General features: G+C 42.1%; 1 protein-coding gene across 1 annotated transcript in view; it reads left to right on the top strand.

Annotated features, from left to right (window-relative positions):
* tmem68 (transmembrane protein 68) overlaps positions 1–23,160 on the top strand; it is a 33,764-nt gene that overhangs the window by 6,826 nt on the left and 3,778 nt on the right. Inside the window, exons 5-8 of the mRNA XM_054747576.2 lie at positions 1,823–1,990; positions 14,833–15,026; positions 17,440–17,500; positions 22,587–22,726. Of these exons, the coding sequence (XP_054603551.1) occupies positions 1,823–1,990; positions 14,833–15,026; positions 17,440–17,500; positions 22,587–22,726 (563 nt within the window). The remainder of the gene's footprint in view (positions 1–1,822; positions 1,991–14,832; positions 15,027–17,439; positions 17,501–22,586; positions 22,727–23,160) is intronic.

Below are 23,160 nucleotides of genomic sequence, written 5' to 3'. Positions count from 1 at the left end.
TTGCTATAACTTTAAACAAGAAGACTGTAATGATTTAAAATTACATGTTATTTAATAAGCCATAAGACGTAGGATTCCATAGGAAATATGAAATCAACCTTTTGGATCTGTGGGTACTGTTAACCAGAAGATTGGAACTTTTTATTGCAGGGATTAGATAGCAGCTTCGTATTCACTCAGAGACAACAGAAGAGAGAGAGTCAAGTTTAAAGGTTTAAAGATTTATTACTAAACAGATTAAACTAGACTAACTTTAACTAAATGTATGGTGTAACTAAGGTGAATGAGACGGAGAATGGTGTAATGTGGAATGTTGTTCAGAATCAGCAAATCCAAAGAAGCGATTGGTTCTGATGGGAACTGAAGGTGATGTCTTCGCGCTAAGCTTTAGTTAGGAGATTCATAAACACATTAGACGCCATTCAGTCGGTCTACGTACCCTTAGCGGAAGTCCCCGTCTAGATCAGCAGGTGTAAAGGTCCAGCTTGACCTTTATGGAGCCGAAGCCTGTAGAAGCAGCCGCGGCAGCCGACCACCAGTCTTGAGATACTTCCGGGTCACGACTATTTTGTTGGCATCTAGCGAGACCCAAAACTGGGTCGTGATGGTTCAGTTTTTATTCTGAAAGGAACCGCTGCAGCAGTTGGAACAGCAACAGATTTTATCCAGCTTGTCGTTGGTTCTTTAGCTGAAGAGGAAAGTTACGGATTGGTCACTCCGACAAGTTCTCTAGAACGCTGTGAACTGGCGTTAAAGATGACGTGGGCATAGTTTTATACTTCGGATGTTTTGGTTTATGGTCGAATGAAAAGATGACAGACTTACCAAACACCACCAAAACCACGCCTCCGTCAGATCTGGCAGATTCTGATTGGATCAGTAAAGCAATGTGTCGTCTCTTAACGCTACGTGAGATCAGTCCTAGTGGAAACATTTAAAGTCATATTACTTATCATATTCTATAGGATTATAATAAAGTAATTAATATTTTGATTTCACAGATTGGTCACATCGTATTATTGACTAACACTTTGTTTGATTAGCTTATTAAAAATAGAGTTCTTTGATTTATTAAAAGGAGAGAGTCCATTCTTCATTCTTCTCTTGAGCTGGAAAGAAAGCAGTTTATAGCAAATGCATGAGACCTTGAGGCCATATCTCATGCAGACTAGTTCTGTGTCAGAGGAGAGGGGGAAATGACTTGTGGTGGAAACAGTCATTTCATTCTGTTACAAGACCCAGTGACGTTTGTATCAATATAAATATACAGCCAGTACATTTCTAGAGCTAACAGGCGTCAGTTTTGCTAGCTCGCTCCATCGGTAAGCGTTCATCCACCTGCCAGTCGTGTGCTGACAAAACTCACAGAAAGCTGTTCCCTAAACTTTACACTGGCCTTTGCACTTATTCTTTTTGCGGGGATGTTTTCTCATGTTTGAGCGCACCTTTCCACCACGGCTTTCCATAGTGACTCTTCGTGCCTTTCCGTGTTCTCCCCATGAATGTGTGGGTGTTCTCTGGGGAATCCAGCTTCCTCCCACAGACCAAAACCATGCATGTCGGGTTATTGGAGACTCTAACTTGTCCCTAGGTGTGAGTGAGTGTGCAACTAGTTGTTTGACTCTGTGTCCCTGTGGTGTTCAGTGTGTCCCCCTGCCCCTCACCCGGTGCCCCTCACCAGCTGCCCGTGACCCTAGTGATGATAAAGCAGTTCAGATGATGGTTATTTATGATGTAATAAAGGAAATGATTCCAATTGGATATTTAGACATTGCATGTGCTGCTGTAATTGATGGTCTTTGTACTGTGTCTTGTGTACCAGGCTATGAGATTCACGGCATGGAGAAGATCCCTGATGAAGGACCAGCTCTGATAGTGTACTATCATGGAGCCATTCCCATTGACTACTACTACTTCCTGGCCTCCGTTATTATTCAGAAAGGAAGAACCTGCCACTCTGTAGCCGACCACTTCCTCTTCAAGATCCCTGGTACACACACACACACACACACACACACACATTTACATGCTTTTGTTTGTGAGAGAGCTGAGCCAGAAAGCGAAGTTCTCCATTCAAAGGTCGATCTACGAACTCTCACCTGGGGTCAAGAGCTTTGGGTAGTGGCTGAAAGAACGAGATCATTGATACAAGCGGCTGAAATTAGTTTTCTCCGCAGGGCGGCTGGGCTCTCCCTTAAGCCGGGCGGACACTGTGCGACTTTTTCACTCGCAGCGTTCAGCTTCAGCTCAAACTGTACGACTTCCTCGCAGAGCAGATCTCACGAGTCATGCGCTCACACTGCACAACCCAGTTCTCGGATGCGACCTGACTGCTCACACTGTACGTCTGGTAGCAACACGTCGGCCCTAAAAATGTGCTAAAAATAGCAGTTTTTACTCAACACGTCAGACTTTTTTGTCTTGCCTGTTGTCCTTCGGGAGTGCTGCAGGAGGACACACAGGGATTTATGGGGGTTGGATGAGGAAAACGAAATAAAGAAAGTAAATCTGTGTTTTGTGATCAGTTTATTTGACATGAACACGACAAACACGCTTTCTTGACAATCTTTGTGAGTAAAAAAACGTGTAGAAACAAAAACGAACAGCGTCTGTTAATAGGGAAATAGCGAGCGACCGGCCGGCGTTGATGCAGGATCGCGCGCGCATGCGCCGTGAGCGGTTCTGATACTTTTTGGATCGTAGCTGCTCGCAGCTGCTCGCAGCGCCGCTTCAACAGTGCGATACCCTCACGAGGGACGAGCGAAATATTAAACACACCAGAAGTCCCTGCGAGCTCACGACTGCTGATCGGCGGCTGGTCACGTGGTGTTAATCGCCTCTCGTAACCCCCTGTACACTACACGACCGCTCGGCGCTAAACTCGCCCCGATGTCGTGGCTTCTCGCACGACTGGAAAATCGGCTCAAAAAAGTGAAAAAGTCGCACAGTGTACGCCCGGCTTTAGAGATAGGGTGAGAATTCCGGTCCTCCGGGAGGGGCTCGGAGTAGATCCGCTGCTCCCCAACTTTGAGAAGAGCCAGTTGAGGTAGTTCGGCATCTGGTTAGGATGACTCCTCAAGCCTTCCTAAGACAATTTTGTGATCAACTGTGTCAAAATCAGCACTTAGATCTAAGAAGATCAGAACTGACACAAGATCTTTATCTGAGGCCATGAGAATGTCATTTTTGACGTCCACTAACCTCCTGACTCGTTTGTACCTATGCACCATTTCTGGGCTTCTTGAAGGAGTTGCTGGAGAGTGCTCCTTTTGGTTACTCCCTTGCTCTGCTGTGGGACTTCAACACTCATGTGGGCATTGACAGTGAGACCTGGAGGGGTGTGGTTGGGAGGAATGCCCCCCCAGTCAGAACTTGATACTCCTCACACAGATCATTACTGTTTTGATCCTCGCATATCTTATTAGCCACTAGCTTCTCAAGGACTTAAGATGAGAATGGAAGATTAGATATTCTTCTGTATGTTCATTCTGTGTGTTGATTCATAATTATCTTCTTTTTTCTTATTTAACACAGTGAAGTAATTAGATGTTTCTTTACCTTCGGCTGGCATGTTTCTGCCGGAACTTCCGCCTTGGTCAGAGCCGCCAGCTGTTCGTGGCGTCACATCCGTTTATTGTCGTGTTGGATCACACATGGGACGATGTTAGCAGCGTGAAGGATGTGGGCAGTAGAGGGCGACATCGTCCTTTGCCGCCCGCACGTAAACAGATGTGACGCCACGAACAGCTGGCGGCTCTGACCAAGGTGGATGTTCCGGCAGAAACATGTCAGCCAAAGGTAAAATAATATCTAATTACTTCACTGTGTTAAATAAAGAAAAAGAAGATGATTAGGATTAGATATTGCTCTAATTTATAAGATAATCTTGATGGAGGATTGTTTCTTAAATAGAGGTTAATTACAGCAATCTTAACATCCTGTGTATCCATTTACTGAGGACAGGTTTCATTTCTGAAACGGGTCAGTACTTTAGTTAGGATTGGATACAACATACAAGTTAAAGATTTATATTAAACTAATGGAGCTTAAAGGGGATGGGCAGTTACATGTCATCTGCACAAAGATGGGAGGAGATTATTTAAAAGAAAACTCTGAATGTGCTGGAGAGGGAGCAGATAAAGAAGGAACAACAGTTGCCCCAACACAGAAACTTGTGGGACACCATGGACGAGGAAGGTGGAGAAGGACTGAAACTTGCAGCTTCAGAGAATAAACACTCAGAGAGAAAAGAGGAAAGCCACTCCAGTGCAGTTCCTAATAGGCCTACCCAGTGTTTCAGCCTACCCAGTACTAGTTGCTGATCAACAGTGCCAAAGGCTGCAGTCAGGTCCAGCAGGACCAGAACAGAACAGTCCCCTGCATCACTGTGAGTCAGAAGGTCATTAGAGACCTTAAGAAGAGCCGTTTCAGTAGAATGAGCTCTACGAAAACCTGACTGGAAGCTATCATAGATGTTATGTTCATAAAGAGCAGCTGTGAGTTGTTTAGCCACAACCTTTTCCAAGATCTTGGAGATGAACGGAAGTTTAGAGATGGGTCTGAAGCTGCTATGGAGAGAGGCGTCAAGATTTAAAAAGTTTTTAAAGAACAAGTCACCCCCCATCAGAGTCTTACTCCACCCACACTTCCTCTTTGAAAAATGCACCAAAAGGAGGCATTATCTGCAGACCAAGAGTGTGGCACTGCAGCAGTGGCCAGTCTGGAGTCAGGACAGGCAGAGACAAAGTTGAAGGAGAAATGCTAGATCTAGGGTTGCAAGGATTAACCGGTTTGACTATTAACCCCGGTGTGAAATGCTGCAGGTAACCCAACATGAAGACGTCTCCAACACCACAAATAATAAAAGACATTAGCAGGAATTCTCCTTCTACTCTAATGTCCACAGTTCATATTCCCGAATCGACATGTTTCTAGCCTCACAAACATTATTACCCCAAGTAAAGACCTGCTTTTACCTACCTGCATCCCTGTCAGATCACAATGCTCTAGTAATGGATCCCACAGGCTAGTCGTGTCTCCCACAGACGGAGATTTAAAACACATCTCCTAAATGATCCTGACTTCATAACTTTTATGAGTGACAAGCTGGATTTATATTTGGACACTAACCTAAATACCGCCTCTCACACTATCATCTGGGAGGCCCTAAAGGCACATCATCTCATATTTATCAAGCAACAATAGACAGAGAAGGGAAAAATGATCACAACTAGAAAATGAAATAAAAAGATTAGAAACTCAACATGTGCAAACAAAAGAATCTAAGACTCTCAGTACATTAAAACTAAAGGAAACTTTGTATGATAACCTTTGTACTGGTAAAGCTGAGGCTGCCATGGCGAGAACCAAATATCATTACTATGAGTCAGGTAACAAAACTAGTAGGTTACTCGCCTGGCAACTAAAACGAGAAGATGCAAATAAATTCATTAAAAGCATTAAAATTGATGATGAGCAATATGTAGACTGTTCAATAGATATAAACTCTGAATTTAAAAAATATTATGAAACATTATATAACTCAGAACGGATATCGGATGTTGAAATTGAAGGCTTTCTGAATAAGTTATCTCATCCCACACTAACTGAAGCAGACAAAAAGTACTTGATGCTGAGATATCAGAGGAGGAAGTTAGCAGGGTGATGATGTCCTTACAAAATAATAAGGCCCCGGGACCTGACGGGTATCCAGTTGAATATATTTAAACCTTCTCCAAAAAATATTAACACGTATAACAAACATGATCAAAGAAGCATTTCAAAAAGAACGGCTTCCCGAATCATTAGAACTAGCAACTATCACACTACTTCCTAAACCCGGAAAGGACCCACGAATGTGCAACAACTATAGACCCCTAAGCCTTCTTAATGCTGACTGTTACACCCCTCTGTGGGCTCAGCTAGGGAGGAGAGGGGAATAAACATAAGAGGGACCAGTATAACAAAAAGTGACCCTCGTTGGGGAGAAAAAGGCTTGACCAAGCAAAACCAAACTCAAAGTGTCCTTGTGTTTTCAAAGAGTTTATTACCAAAAAAAAAGAACCAAAAGAAGGGCCAAAAAACCCTTTCCTAGTAGTTACCAACGAAACGTCTATATAATTAACTAAAAAGGTCCAAAGGACCAACCGCTCTAATTAATCTCCTTTATTTAAAAAGGAATTGAAACTCAAAAGAGGCAAAAAAATCCCACCAAGTAATTAAACAAGGTTTGTCTAAAAGACAAACCAAATACTAAATTAACTAAAGTTGCCAAAACACCAAAAATATAGCTCAGGAAACTGAGACTTCAAAAGGGGAAAACCCCACCTGGTAATTTATCCACAAGGTGGTCTAGCAGACACACCAAAAACCAAAGATTTACCAGTTAACTCAAATAATCCCAAACACTCTAAATGTTCAAAAGTCACTTCTTAAGAAGTAGACAAACTGGTTTACACCACAAAATCTCAGGTAACCACCAACGGGGAGAGAACACACGTTGCCTCTGCAACTACAAACATTTCTCTCCCCTGATGATCTCCAGCTGGCCGCTTTTAAAGAGCCAGCTGATGAGATGAAAAGTTCCAGCTGGCGTGAATGCTGCTATGGCGCTGTCCATGGTGCTGGAGTGAGGACAGCATCCCAAGGAGTAGCTGTCCGTGGTGCTGCGCTGCTGCTGCGTCGGTCATTAAACTGAATGGAATTTCAGCACACTGGGGCTCCCAAACGGCGGCGGCCGTAACACTGACTATAAAATTGTATTTAAAAATATTGCTTCACGGTTGGAGAAAATCGTGCCAAAAATTAGTAACGCAGACCAAACCGGTTTTATTTAAAAAAAAATCGACAGGGAGCATGTTATGTCCCCGACAGGTGTTGTAAGAATGTGAAGGATGGGGGTAACGTAAGAACTGGTGGAGGAGTTTAAAATGGGTTTATTTGTAACAAAAAGGTATTAAAAACACAAGCAAACAGATCTCTCTAAAAAGGTTAACATTACACAGCCAAATTATCAACTATAAAACACCTGGTTAAAACTTATATTAAAAGTTTAACCGAGCAGAAGGTGTTTTAAAATCCCAAAGTTGATAAAAAGCCCCAAACAATTTACTGATTAAAACACCTGGTAAAAGCTTATTTTAAAAGCTTTACCACACGAAGGTGTTTAAAAACCAAAGTCAGTCAAATTGCACCAAATACAGTTAACCATTTAAAAACGTATCACCAAGAGTTAAAAACTACCACAGTTTAAAACTCCAACGAATCCAAACGAATGCAACCAAAAAGGGGTCAAAACCAAACAAAACCCAGGAGGACAGCAGAACCCCTGCACTGCCGCCTCCCAGACTGCTGAAGGCACGGCCCTTTTATGCAGGTGTTTGCTCATCAGGAAGATTTAGCTCAGCTGTGCTCCTCAGCAGCCCGGGAGAGAGGAGGAGGAGGGGCGGTGTCGGGCTCATTCACTAGAGCTGGACGATCCTGGCTCCTGCTCTTCACTGGCCATACTGGCAACCGTAACAGAGCAGATAATGTCCGGCATCTGCTTCGCATTATAGAATATGCACAAAAACATGATGACGCTGTGGCGGTTGTATCCATAGATGCAGAGAAGGCGTTCGACAGGATAGAACCGAGATTTCTTTTTCAGACAATGAGGGCCATGAATTTTGGGGAAAACTTTCTTCGGACTGTCAAAACCTTGTTCCATGCCCCTAGGTCACAAATTCTAACGAATTCTGTCGGATGTCTTCTCCTTAACACGTGGATGGCGCCAGCGGTGCCCGTCCTCACCTGCGCTCTTCTCGATTGCAATCGAATCCCTGACCATCGCCCTGCGCTCGGAAACGTCTATCATTGGTATTAAAATTGGCTTGATGGAACATAAACTTGCCCTTTATGCGGACGACCTATTAGTGTTCATATCCCGAACTTCCACCTCATTCCCCTCACTAATAGCTAACCTCAAGAAATATAGTGAAGTATCAAGTTATAAAATTAGTTATTCCAAGAGTGAAGCCTTTCCGATTAACTTGACAAGTCAGTGTATTAGTATGCTACCAGTACCATTTAAATGGTGCACAAAAGGGTTCAAATACTTGAGGATTAATATCTGCAGGTCTTATGATGAGACTTTTGAAGAAAATTACGCTTCACTTATTGCTAAATCCAAATTGGAGTTGAACAGATGGGTGAATCTTCCTTTATCATTGATAGGTAGGATTATCACAATCAAAATGAATTTGTCACCCAAATTTATTTATCTATTTCGCTGTATACCTCTAAAGGTTCCTTTATTTTTAAGGATTTGGATGAGTTGCTTACCACATTCCTGTGGAACAAGAAAACACCTAGGGTTAAACTTGTGAAATTACAAACGCCGTACAGCTAGGGAGGCTTGAACCTCCCAAATTTTAGACTATATTATTTGGCTGCTCAGCTTCGAGCATTATGGGTGTGGTCTCATTGTGGGACAGACGAGGTGAGGTGGATGCCAGTCGAGCAGCATGAATCACAGGGTAAACTAAGAGTAGTACCTTTTTTGGGTTCTAAGGAGAGACTAAAATCAATCACGCTAAACCCAATTATTTCTGCCACATTTGAAGCCTGGCGACAGTTACACTTGTTAGTAGGACAGAATACCAAACTATTGGTGAATTCACCACTCATGAACAGTGTTGGGAGTAATGCGGTACAAAAGTAATTAATTACTGTAATGCATTGGTTTTTGCTGTAATGTGGTAATGTAAGGCATTACAGGGAAAGAAAATGGTAATATTTACTCGGTACAATTGTCAGTAACGCGGTAATTACAATGCATTTTTAAACCCAGAATCAAGATGTGTTCCTTAAAAATTCAAATTGCGGGAAACCCGAAGAAAGATCCAGTATCTGCATATATTACGTCATTTATGGACTCAGCTTTGCGGGCAGAGAGGACGCCGCAGTAACGGCTCAGCTGCGTCCTGCACGCGGCCGCAGTAACATTCACAAAATCGCTCCACTAAAACAAAATAATTCACTTGCGATCGTTCATATCAGCGCATATTCTCTGGTATTTTGTGCTTTTCTGACGTGCTTTGCCTCAGCTGAGTTCATAATCTGTGCCCCGGTGATTTCAACTCATTACTGCTGGAGCGCCGCGCATGTGAAGATCCCTCTGGCTGATCGTTAGAAAGTAGGAAGTCTAGGAAACAGTTTTTTCTGGAAGACGGAGAAAACATGCAGCATGCAGGAAGGTTAGAGAGAGAAAGGGCTGGAAATTATTCAAATAAAATCAAGAAAAAAAGAAAAAAGTAGGTAGATTTATCCCCAATACACATTTTTACCAGTGAAAAGCAATAGTATATAAGCATTTAATATTTACACATGTGATAGAATCAGATCACCACAGAAGTCAGTGCCACATCCAGGGCCGTATCAAGGCATTTGGGGACCAAGGCAAATATAGGCTTGGAGCCCCCACCACCTCACTCCCTGCTCAGTTAATGTAAGATGGCAGCGTGCTGAGAGTACAGATTGTTGTTGCTTTTATTTAATAAACAATCATTTTAAAGCACTGTTATTATATCTGACTGTTTTTAACAGCAATCCTAGCTCAGACACCACATCACTTTCCACATTTATGTCATGAGCTCACTGAGCGTCAGATTACCAGATTCATACTGAAGTTGTGTTGGTGAAAGTAACTTAAAGTAATGCAAAAGTAGTGTAATGCCTTACATTTTAAAATCAGTAATATTGTAATGTAATGAATTACTTTAAAATGAGGGTAACAAGTAATAAATAATGCATTACAGTTTTGAAGTAACTTGCCCAACACTGGTCATGAACCCCAACATTCCAACAGGCTTAGCGGACGGGATATTACAAGAGTGGACAAGGAAGGGTATCAATACTGTTGACAATCTCTACACCAACAATAGCTTTTTAAGTTTTGACCAAATGTCAGTACTATATAATATTGAGTGGCATAACTTCTTCAAATATCTACAGATTAGGAGTTGGATTAAGAGTCAAACCAAAGATCACTTCCCACATAGACCTGAGGAAACCCTACTAGAAAGTACCTTTTTGATCCAAAGTGGAAAGGATCTAAAGGATTAATATCTGCTGTTTATAAAACAGTGATTGATAATTTACCAGCTTATGCAAGACCCTCAAACAAAATGAGGTGGGAGGCCGACTCGGGTTGTAGCTACACAGAGGATGATTGGAGCAGATTATTAAAGGAGACATAACATGAAAAACCCACTTTTTTATCCATTAACACAGTGTGTTTCACATTTTAAGTGTCTAAGTGAGCAAAAAGGCTTATATTATTCACTGGAGTTGCTATTTAGATATTTAATAATTAAGTTTTGGGCATATTTGTCCACCCGTTCAGTTTTTACATTATCCATTACGTCAGTAATTAATTTAGTCAGGATAACTACCAAATATGGTAATGGCCCTCGGCTAAACACAGAGCCAATCCGCCATTTTTTCTTCTCGCTAAGATTTTTTGTAGTCCTATTGGAAAAATGCAGAATGTCTGGTTATTTTAGCCACACACAGCTCAAAACTGTTCCTCGTTTTAAGGAAGGGTGGTGTGGCAGTATTTAAACCCAGGAGCTGATGACACTACTGCTAAAAAAACACAGAAGAAAAAGTAGTGTGTTTGTGTGTGTGTGTGTGTGTGTGTGTGTGTGTGTGTGTGTGTGTGTGTGTGTGTGTGTGTGTGTGCGCGCGTGGTTCGTTCGTTCGTGTCTCCCAGGCTAGTAAGTACTGAGGGCTTCATCTATCTAAAAGGAGTCATTTGCATCTGAATGTGGCAGCACCGGGACACAGCAGCAGAGCGGTAAGCTTCATATCACTCTAAAATGTCGACAAACTTTACTTTAGATTTACGGGCATTAGCAGCACTAAAGCGTTAGCATCCGGCTTGCTATCGCTAGCACAGTATGCTAGTAAAGTTAGCACCCAGATCAATGTGGATTTGGCTGATTTTCGTGGAATAAAACGTGATTTCTGATCAACGCCTTCTTTTACACCAGATGATAACCTCCCACTGATTGTAACAGCAGAGAGCCTGTGTGTTATTCTACGTGAGTGTGATGTAATCTTAGCATCCAGTAAATAAAGTCCCATATCAGCTAAAATGCAGCGTGACAAAGTCATTAAAGTGCGTCAACACAGTGGATTTAATAGTTTTAAAGAACAATCTCTGAGTGGAGTGAGGTTAGTTTTTTGTCTCACTGCAGATATAAAAACTAACTTTATCAGTCAGACGCAGCAAAGCTCACCGTCTGTATGAGCGTGAGCGTCGGAAAGCTGATAAAATCGGCTGTAAAACAAAAGTAAAAATGCTCCTTTGCTTTTTAGAGTCAACATCCAGAAGACTGGAGCCGTGTTTCACTGACAGGCTGTCAGACTAAAGCCCTGATGAGCTCAGCTGGGACAAACTGGTCTGATGTTTAGGTAAGTGAAGATCTGCTTCTCCCAGATGCTAGTAAAAAATAATTTAGCCAGCTTGCTAATGTTACTTTTCTTCTCCTCTAAGGAACACAGAACGTTCAGATGTTGGCATTTCACATCACCTACTGAGGAAGGAGACCCACCAGTAAAGAGATGGTAGCTGGACCAGACCAAAGTGAGTGATGACACACCTCAGCCTTCTCATCATTAAGAACACCTCACCCCCTGAATCACTCCGTCTGATGACAGCAGAGTGATTTATTTGACGTTTTACTTGTTTAATCTGTTTAGAAATTATTGAATTACATTATTTTCTGTAATCGACCATCTGATCTGGATGTGTGCAGAATAACTTTCCCCAAATTCAGCAGCAGCTGGCCTGTAAAAACAGCTGCAGCATGTAGTAAGTCTGTCTGCGCTGCTCTCTAATGAGCTTCCTTTCATAAGGAATCATTTGTATAATTTTAGTGTCACTATTTTATTACATTTGTAAGAATATGAAGTCACTGCAGCAAAGTGAACTTGTGAACAAACACAAACGTGACTATAAACATGAAAGCTAAAGAAACAACTTTCCTAAAGCTGCTTGTAAACAAAATATGTCATTAAAGTTATTGTCTATCATTGCAGAATATGGCGATGACATCATGGAACTGGTCTTTGGAAAAGTTTTCCCTGAACCAACTCCGTTTCTAGATGAGGTAGAGAAGATCTGCATCTCACCAACCCTCTGGTCTCAGAGACAACAGAGGTCTCCCACTGTTATCCAGGACCAGTTTGAAGCCCACATACTGCCCCTCCCTCATCATCAGGAAACATCAATCCGTATCCTGAGGACAACAGAAGACGGCAGGAGGGCAGGAACTCTGAGACCTAGACACCACCAGCACCGAGACACAAAGCACCTGTGTGCACAACGCCTGTTTAACTACTAAAGCCTGTTTATTATATTGTTCTACTTATTTGCTGTGAGGTTAATACTTACAAAAATTTGTATATTAATGTAAACAATTAAAAAAATCACTGATTGTATGTTTTCTTTTAGATGTAATGGTCCAAACTCAGCCTTGTAGACATTTATTGCATCCTGTAGGTAAATACACAGAACAGGCTCAGGTCCAGGATGACCCAGCATGCTCTTCTTCCATTCTGGCTGTTAGGGATTGTATCAATAACTCAATGCCTACTGATGTTTCCACCTAACGGTATTTATTTAGAATGCAGGTCAGATTTAACTATATTTGTTAGCAAAGCAGACTGATCCTGGGAATTTCACTGCAGCACTGATGTCCACCTCTCTGTACACATTAGAGAGAATTACCACTTTACAGCTAAACACATATTTAATAAAGATATAGGCTACGCATTGCAGACAATAAAAACAAAGTTGTAAGCATTAGAATTATAATGATCACATTAAAGAACATTTGGAGGAATGTTCTTTATTTTTGACTCGAATCTCAAATCTTTAAATTAAAATGTAACTGCTTTTTATCCATTTTCAGCCATTAAGACACCCAATATAAAATAAGACTACTTATAAAATTATTTATAATTATATGTATGTATATATATAGATAGAGATCTTAATAAAATGTATTCTTTTAATGGTGTTTTAATGAGCTGTATCATTTTTTAAAACATTTTTTATAGAAATAAATAAGCAAGCAGCATTCCTTGTGTGTGTGTGTGTGTGCGCGTGCGCGCGCACGTGCCTGCTAGCTGGTCCCTCCGTCGGCAGTGACGGGTGTGTGTGAGTGACTACAGACAAATGCATGAGAGAGTTAGCAGCCTTGAAACAGCTTGATGAACTACCCTCCCCACATGTTTTAAAAATGCTAATATGCTATGCTAAATCTGCTATGCTAAATAATGATTTCTCTATAGAACTACAAAGTCCGGCTGGGGGAGGAGAGAACAGGTCTGCACTATGGAGGGGGGCGGAGTTTACAGCTCCTCCTCCAGTTTAAAGAGACAGTACCCAAAACGGCTCGTTCTCAAGACTCTCCTCAGAACAGGGGTAGATGAGGGTCTGTAGAGCAACAATAATGAGGAAATCAGACCAAAGAACTGCAGTTCCACTGTATTTAGACCCCAACTGAAGGATTTAGATGTAAAAAGGAATAACTTAAAAGCATGTTATGTCTCCTTTAAAGCTGGCCCAAACCAAACTGGCATCCACTAAGCATAGACAAATTCAGTTTAACACATTCCACATAACATACTTCACACCATATAGTCAGATTACGTTAGTGACTGAATAGATTTAACATTAATATTAGAACAATCCAGTGAACAACGTTCATATTGTGTTGTTCTACGTTTACCTGTATCTGTCTACAACATGATGTACGGCAAGCCATTTTGACATTTAATCAACAACACCTCTCTGTAATTCCTGTTCTACATAGCAATAATATAATTGATCCTTGTCCAAATAATGTTCTCACTCATGACATTTGTAAAGATGAACAAGTAGAAATTATAAGTAACATTCATAATAACAACTGCACTAGCAGGAATTTATCATCTTAATTCATTAAGGTGTCTCCATCCTTCAGTGCTAACCCCGAACAGTTAAAACTTTTTGTCTTTTTACAGAAACTCCAAAATAGATTTTAGGCAAATACAATTAAAGGTGTGGAACACTGAAAAATCAGTTTTTAGTTATTATTTCTGATAATCAATCACTGAGTTTTTCATGTTCTGAACATGAAAATAGTCTCCTACACCTACCTCCTGCATCAGCTTCTGATAGAAAATAGACGGTGAAACTCTAGGATTAGAAAAGCCTGACAGATCTATGTCACACTGTCACTTAACATTTATGGACTCACCCATCTCGACTCATGGTGGCGAAGGCTGTTTTTGTTTAGCGTCCAGGAAGTAACAGAGAACGTCTTTACTAGTAGACCGATCCAAGATCGCGGCGCCAGCGCTTGTCAGCGCCCATAGGCAGTAGCGGCCACGCGGGACCAATCTACGTCTAAGTAAAAAAAAAAAAAAAAAAAAAAAAAAAACTACAACGTCGTGCAGTACAGTCTGCATTTCTGCCTTTTTTCTGATTGGTTATTTTTGAGCTGGTTAGTCCCGCCCCTCATCTGCCTCTCTGCCTGTGAGTAATATTTGAATCAGTTTCACTGACTGTGAAATCTCCAGTAGGGATGAAGTTTTGCAAACAAATTTTCTATGAAGGTGGCAAAAATAGGCTTAATAAATTTTCTATTTCTGCTTCAATGTTTATTGCATGGTCCAGAAGAAAGTTAGTCTTTTTTAAATTCCCCCGGGAAAGCATGCCTTAAGAACGTTGGTCATGAATGAAAACAGTTTTGTTAAGCAGTATTTTAGTAACTAAAGCAGATGCTGATTTTCTTCTAGGTTTCAAACCGCTGCTGGAGGTGTTCAGTGTGATACATGGTCCTCAAGAGGAGTGTGTGCGTGCTCTGAAGAACGGTCACCTGCTGGGGATCTCTCCTGGCGGAGTGCGGGAGGCTCTTTTTAGCGATGAGACCTACCCTCTTCTGTGGGGCAAACGCAAAGGTTTTGCACAGGTTGCCATTGACTCTCAAGTGGTGCGTTATTCCAATTTTTTAAGTATTAGAAGCCACTTTTTATTTTAAAAGTCTCCTAATTATCTGGTTCTTAAGCACCAACATGTTTGAGTCCATTTAAATTATATTTATTTGTATAAATTACTAGTTAGTAATGCTGTTTGGTTCTGGTCTTTGGCTTGGGTACAAACAGGTAAAAACAAAGTCACAGTTGATCGTTTTTCCTGTATAGAGGCATTCAATGCATTGATGTCTACAGGAAACCATCTCACACAGACCAGTATTTACATTTCGACTCATATCACCCACTGGAGCACAAAATGTCAGTCATCAGGGCTTTACACCATCGGGCCGAGAACATTCCTACAAAGACTGAAGGAAAACAAAAGGAAGAAAAACACATCAAGAAAGCTCTCCAAAATTGCAGATACCCTAACTGGGCCTTTGTGAAATCTTCAAAGAAGTCTGGAAAAGCTTCCAAAGCAGCAACCAGCAATGAAAAGGACAACAGGCACAAAGGCGCCATCATCCCAAATGTGGCAGGAGTCTCAAAGAAACTTAGAAGAGTCTTCTCCAAACACAACATCCTGGTAAACTTTAAACCCAACAACACCCTCAGACAGAAATTGGTCCATCCAAAAGTCTAAACACCCAAACAGAACGTTGGTGGCGTCATTTATGCAGGACCTCATCCCTGACCCGGAGAAGGCATTCTACCCTTTTCCGACTCAAAACCATGGTCTCAGATTTAGAGGAGCTGATTCTCATCCCAGCTGCTTCACACTCGGCTGCAAACCGCTCCAGTGAAAGATGGAGATTGCATTCTGATGGAGCCAACAGGACCACATCATCTGCAAAAAGCAGAAACCTGATCCTTAGGCCACCAAAATAGATCCCCTCAACAACTTTGCTGCACCAAAATCCTGTCCATATAAGTTATAAACAGAATCAGTGACAAAGCAGCCTTGGCGGAGTCCAACTCTCACCAGAAATGAGCCTGACTTACCGCCGGCAATGGGGACCAAGCTCTGACACCGGTCATACAGGGACCTAACAGCCCGTATCAAAGGACCTGGTACCTCATGCTTGTTTTCCTATAATAGTCTTTATATTCCATCCAGGGTCCGAAATTAACACTCGCCACTCGCCAAATGCGAGTAAATTGCTCCATTTGGCGAGCAAATTTTTGAGCTCTACCTGCCACCTGACGAGTAAATGTTTGCACCAAATTAGTTATGTTTATCAGTCATCTTCCACGGATTTCTGATACTCCTCCCGCCTGCATGCAACTTACGCGAAACGTGAACGCCGCATCCAACGTCATTTCCACCTATCCCATTCAATCAGTTTATCAAGTTAGCAGTTAGCTTCGTGTTAAAACTAGCGGTGAAATATGGTGGTTTTTAACTGGAGTCAGCCAGCCTTCCAAAAGAAAACTCGTCGAACTGGAAGAAAAACCACCAGGACCAGTGGCAACCAGAAGATTTTGTGAAAAGTGGCGAACTGGAGACGGCGGAGTCGTGAGACAATGGCTACATTATGATGGCCATGTAGCGTTGCTGCGTTTCAGAGACAACTGGCCCTCGGCATTCTTCAAATATCCAAAAAATGCCCATACTTCCGACTTTGTCTTCTTTGAGGGATAATAAATTTGCCGAGTGCTGCCGTCTCCTCCTCTGGCCATTATTTCAGCTTTAGCTTAAAGAAAGTTTTGGTCGTAAACAACAAAGTGCGCATGTGCCGCCGGCAACTTCCAGATGATACGGTGGCTGGTAAGGGTCACCGCGCCTACACCGCAGCCACGGTAATCCACCGAGATAATTTTTTTTTAAACAAGATGGATATTATTATTGTCAACTTTTTTACCGGGGTTTACCGCTACACCGGTTACCGTGACAACCCTAGCCCTGACACACTTTCAGATATTCTCATGGCGCAGCTGTGTTCTCCAGAGATCAAGGACTATGACCCAAATGAGGCTGTAATGCTTTGGCACAAAGACGGTGTCAGAAGCAGGAGGCCAGACTTCATGGACAGAGAAAACAAGGAGTCTGACTAGATTTCAATGAAAGAGTTCATAAAAACATCTCTAAAAATAAATAAATAGTAAAAATGACAAAAGAGTTGTTTTCCTTATTAATTGACGTTTGAATTATTTTGTCACTCTGTTTGGAATCAACATAATATAGAATTACATGCTTTAGGTAGATCTAAATCATTTAGAATTTTGGCCGGTAAAAAATATGCTTGGCCGGTGAGTAAAAAATTTAAATTCGGACCCTGATTCCATCCCAAAAAGTGGTCTTGTTTGATGGTTCTTCAGCAAGCTTATGATGACAGTCGGCTCTAAGGTCAAACCCAACCCTATCACAAAGAATTCACATTTAAAATCTGGTGATCAAAGTCATCTCTTCTGATGTTCTTTCTGTTTCAGCCAGTAATCCCAATGTTCACTCAGAATCTAAGAGAAGGATTCAGATCCCTCGGAACATTAAGTAAGTGCGGAAAATGTGTTGCATCTCTTCTTCATGGCCTTTAGAGGTCTGCTTTGGCTAATTTGTTTAATCTTTTTCAGGTTTTTTGAGGAAATTTTACGTTAAATTGCATGAGTTTTAAAGCAATTTTTGCAATCAAGTTTCATGATTGTTGTGAATGTATGATTTTAAAGTTTAAACTCGTCAAAGTTGCACTTTGTTGATACCTGATATATTTTCTCAGCTATTCTTTGTGTTCATTTAAGTTCAGAAGTGTTTATCAAGAAACACATTTTGTGTGTTATAATGTTGAGCGTACTGCAAAAAGGTTTTCCACCACTCAGATGAAATGTTATATGAAGAATTTTAGATTTTTTAAATTAAACACAATAATCTTGAGTTAGCAAGCATATTCAATTCAATTCAATTCAAGTTTATTTATATAGCGCCAAATCACGACAAGAGTCGTCTCAAGGCACTTCACATAATAAACATTCCAATTCAGGTCAGTTCATTAAGCCAATCAGAAATAATGTTTCCTATATAAGGAACCCAGCAAATTGCATCAAGTCACTGACTAGCGTCAGGGACTATACAGCAATCCTCATACCAAGCAAGCATTTAGCGACAGTGGAGAGGAAAACTCCCTTTTAACAGGAAGAAACCTCCAGAGAATCCTGGCTCAGTATAAGCAGCCATCCTCCACGACTCACTGGGGATCGAGAAGACAGAGCAGACACACACACACACACACGCATGCACGCACACACACACACGCACGCACGCATATCAGAAAAAATAAATGAAATGGGTAAATATTGATCATCAAAGGAAAATACGGAGGTTTGAGTTTTATTATCATCGACTGTTGTGATCACATCAAGCTTCTTAAAGTTTGTATGTAGTCCTATTACAATACAGTTTCTAATTGAACTCAATACATTCACTATTTTATATTCCTATAAAAGACAGTCCAGGTAATAAAGAAGGATTCCAGCTAAGAAAAGCAACTGACTGCGTTAATGTTGTGTTCAGTTCCACCACCTACTTTACTGGAGACTTACTGCTGGAGTGTTTAGAAACACAAAAGCACACTGGGGTCAAAAATAACGTTCCCGGTGTTTTAGACCTGGAAAACCAAACATCAGTCTTCTGAGCCAACCCTACAGGAGTGTCTGCTTCCTGAAGCTGGTTCCACAGGAGAAGAGCCTGAAAACCCAATGAAAATAGCTCCAACAAAAAGTAATTATTCGCTTTTCGTTACCCTTCCCCACTTTCAAGTTAGGTTGGTGTGCTAAGCTGTAGCACTGTGGAGACTGGGACGTATTCTTGTTGATTGACTGCTCCCTCTTGTTCATACACAAATCTATTCATCAATGCTCTAGACTCGCAGAAATGATTGGTTTTGTAGAGGCAAGGGAGGGACTTGGGGGATTTAGAAATTCTGAACATTACCTGCTTATGGTAAATGGCCTGTATTTGTACAGCACCTCTTGGTTTATGCTTGACGCGTCCGCGATGTTCGCACGGCTCCGCGCGGAAAAGTTGCGTCATTTTAACAACCACGCCCCTCCACCGCGCCTCCGCACAGCCCAAACTTTCCGCACCGCGCACCTAGGAAATTTTCTAACCACGCGGATGGTCGGACATGGAAAGACATGGGGGACTGTCAAGAACTAGTATGGCAGAGGTTCGTTAATACAGACATTTGTATGCTTCAGCTCTCAGAGATCACCGTGATCAACATGTTGTTAATAATTCTTGGAGAGAAATAGCTCGCACTGTCGGAAAAGACGAGAACGCTGTTAAAAATGCTGGAATGCCATGTTGTAAACAGTAATTTTTACTTCTACTATGGTGTAGTGTTGGATGCATGCAGTAGAGCTCCATGCTGCCCCCTACAGTTTGGGAGAATATTGGCTCACCGCAGAGACGAGCCACATGAACAATAAACGCTGCAAGTTGTGAAGCGCGTTCCATCCGCGAGCCGCATCACCAAGCGGAAAGTGAATGCGTCAAGCATAAACCAAGCCCCCTACAACCCCCCCAAGTCGCTTCACAGCACAATCAGTCATCCACCCATTCACACACACATTCACACACTGGTGGGGATGAGCTACAACAGCCACAGCTGCCCTGGGCTGGGCTGAAGTAGCTGGAGAGTGCTCCTTTTGGTTACTCCTGTGTTCTGCTGGGGGGACTTTAACACTTATGTGGGCAGTGACAGTGAGACCTGGAGAGGTGTGGTCGGGAGGAATCCCCCCCAATCTGAACTTGATTGGTGTTTTGTTAGTGGACTTCTGTGCTTGCTAAATATTGCTCGTAATATACATCATGTTCAAATGTAAGGGTGTCTATATGTGCTCTTTGCACCAGGATACCTTGGGCTGCACCTCAGTGATTGACTTTGTTGTTTTCTCATCTGATCTGCGGATTCATTTCATGGACACCAGATGGAGAAATGGGCAGAGCTGTCAACTGACCACTACCTGTGAGTTGGCTCTGATTGGTGAAGGAGGATGCTGGTCAGACCTGGCAGGTACAAAACATATTGTGACTGTTAGGATCTGTTGGGGTTGTCTGGTGGAGCTTTCTGTCAGAAGAAGCATAAAGTCCCACCCCCGGTAGAGCATTGAACATGCTCGGGGGGGAGATGGGGGTCATTGAGTCCGAGTGGGTCATAGTCTCTACATCCATTTTAGAGGCGACTGACCGAAGCTGTGGTCGCAGGGTAGTTGGTGCCCATCATGGTGATAAACCCACTAGTGGACACTGGCAGTGAGGTATGCGGTCAAGCTGATTTGATACATTTTTATTTTTTCTCTACCTTGTTTACAATGTGCTGTCCTGAGTTTACCTTTGTTGTACAGGGCTTTGTGGTGTATCTCTATTTGTGAAAAGTCTGGTATTAATGAATCTTACTTATTTACTTAAGAAGGAGTCCTATTGTGTGTATTTTTTTCTGTGGGACACTGGAAGCAGCTGATAGGTACCAGGAGTTAAAGCAGAATGCTGCTCAAGTGATCTCTGAGGGTAAAACCCAGACATGGAAGGAGTTTGGTGAAGCCTTGAAGAAGGTGATTCTACTCACCATCCGGCATATTGGGAGAGGGGAGCAGTGCACTAAGAGGGGATAATTTGCTGCTGACTTCGACATTGTGAGTCGATGGGCAGCGTATCTCAAAGACCTCTTCATTCCAGTGACGCATCTTCCAAAGAGGAAGCAGAATCTCAGGACTTTGGGTTGGGCTCTCTGTGTCTCTGGTGTTGAGATCACCGAGGTAGTCATAAAGCTTCTCAGTGCCCTAGAGGTGGATGAGATTTGCACAGAGTTTCTTAAGGCTCTGGATCTTGTGGGGCTGTGTTGGTTGACGTGGATCTGCAATATTGCGTGGACGTTAGGTGCAGTTCCCCTGGATTGGTAGTCTGGAATGGTGGTCCTATTTAAAAATGGGGACCACAGAGTGTATTCCAATTACAGGGTGATCACACTCCTAAGCCCTTCTGCTGAGATCCATTCAGAGGTCCTTGAGAGGAGGGTCTGCTGAATAGTTGTACCTTGAATTTAGGAGGAACAATTTGGTTTTCGTCTTGGAAAACTGAACCAGCTGTACAACCTCAGCAGGTTCTTAGTTGGCACATGGGAGTCTGCACAGCCAGTCAACAAGTGCTTTGTGGACCTTGACTGTGTCTCTCTGGGTGTCCTGTGAGGAGCACTTCAGGAGTGTGGGGTACCAGGTCCTTTGATATGAGATGATTTGGTCCTACATTTGCTGGATTATTCTGTGTGAAGTAAGAATCAGGCAAATGAGAATTGGCACCTCCTAATCCAATACCATATTCTCGAGCCAAGGGGCTTAGAGTAGATCCACTGCTTCTGCACATCAAAAGGAGCTAGTTATGGCGGCCCGGGCATCTGCTTAGTATGCCTCCTGAACACCTCCCTGGTGAAGTGTTTCAGGCACGTCCAACCAGGACGAGACAGAGAAGAAGACCCAGGACACGCTGGAGGGACTGTGTTTCTGGCCTGGGGACTTCTAAGGATTCCCCAGGAGGAGCTGGCTTGAGTGACTGGGGTGAGGGCAGTCGGGGCCTCTCTGCTTTGGCTGCTGCCCCTGTGCCTCGGCCCCACATTAGCAGAGAAAGATGGATGGATGGATGACTGTCATCGGGTCTTCTCATTTAACTGAGATTTGACCTTGTTTTAATCGTAAATGATAAATAACCTGCCCTTTCATAGCACCTTTTTGAATTAGAGGGACTCCAAAGCACTTTACACTAGAGTGTATCATTCATCCACTCACACACACATCCACACACTGATGGTGATGAGCTACAATGTAGCCACAGCTGCCCTGAGGCACACTGACAAGGCTGCTGAGCACGGTTATTTTTTAATTAAATATTTTTGTCAATAAAAGCCTTTAAACCATGAAATATTTTAATATTTCTTCAGCAAACCACAGAATCCTCAGAGGAACACTAAACCTGTTAAGCCCAGTTCACACAGCGGGATTATTGCATAATTTTCAAAGTGTGAAAGGCTCAAAATGTGGTGATAAATTATCCTGGATATACCAGTTTTGGTTGTAAGGAGTGTGGTGCGTAGCAACTTGGTGAAACTGAACTTGACAGGGAACCTTAGGAAACTAGAGTGGGGTGTACTGACTGAGAATGGTAGGTTTTGAATTGATAATACGAACTGATAATTGATAATAACCCCAACCCTAACGCTACAAACAGGAAGTTTGTCGTTGAATGTTTGAAATATGTTGATAAAACTTCCTTATATTAAAAAAAAATAATGACAAGAAGTAACACCACACAAGGTAGGATTATCTGATAAGATTATCTTTAGAGCCAGTACTGTAGTCATGTGCATCCTTTAGACTGAAGAGGAGGAGCTAGTCAAAAATTGGAATGTTTTTATCTGCTGTGTGAGACAGGCCTTAGTATCCCTGCGGAGGTGGTGGCTCTGGAGCTCTGAGATCCAGTTAGTTCAGACGGCTGCTGCCTTTCTGGGGAGGATCTGAAGAGGCATTCTGTTTCCAATAGAAACATGAGACCTGTCTAAAACACAGTATGAATTTGTGTTTGTCTTTGACAGGACTATTTCGTTGGTTGTATGAAAGATTTCGTCTGCCAATAGCTCCCGTTTATGGAGGATTTCCTGTAAAATTCCGAACTTTCCTTGGTGATCCCATTCCGTATGACCCTAACACAAGTGCTGAACAACTAGCAGAAAGGGTGAGTTTGTCATCAAGGAACTTTTCTCTATTTTAGTCTGTTTGTTTTATTTCTTTTCCCTGTCATTTACCTTTTCAATTCATCTTTAATTTTATTTGGTAAGTTGATAGAAATCAACCTTTTGCCTCTTAAGGAACATTTTTGTCAATGGAACTTCGTTTTTGCCATTTGGGCTAAGGTTATACATTAGAAAAACATGATTGTGATTTTACTTGTATATCACTGTAAATCATTGGCCAGTGATGGTGGCGGAGAAGTTAAGTGCCCACCTCATAACTCGAGGATTGCAGGTTCATGAGTGTGAATCAAGTGGCAAACTCCACTTGCCAAGCCTAACGGCTTGTCCCTTCCCCCTCCAGGGGCACTCACCTAAAGGATTATTAGGAACACCTATTCAACATCTCCTTAATACAATTATCTAATCAACCAATCAC

The sequence above is a fragment of the Nothobranchius furzeri genome, chromosome 11 (genome assembly GCF_043380555.1).
Source record: "Nothobranchius furzeri strain GRZ-AD chromosome 11, NfurGRZ-RIMD1, whole genome shotgun sequence".
In the NCBI taxonomy this organism is placed as follows: domain Eukaryota; kingdom Metazoa; phylum Chordata; class Actinopteri; order Cyprinodontiformes; family Nothobranchiidae; genus Nothobranchius; species Nothobranchius furzeri.
Note: the sequence above shows the minus strand (reverse complement) of the source record. Positions and strands in the feature narration are given on the sequence as shown.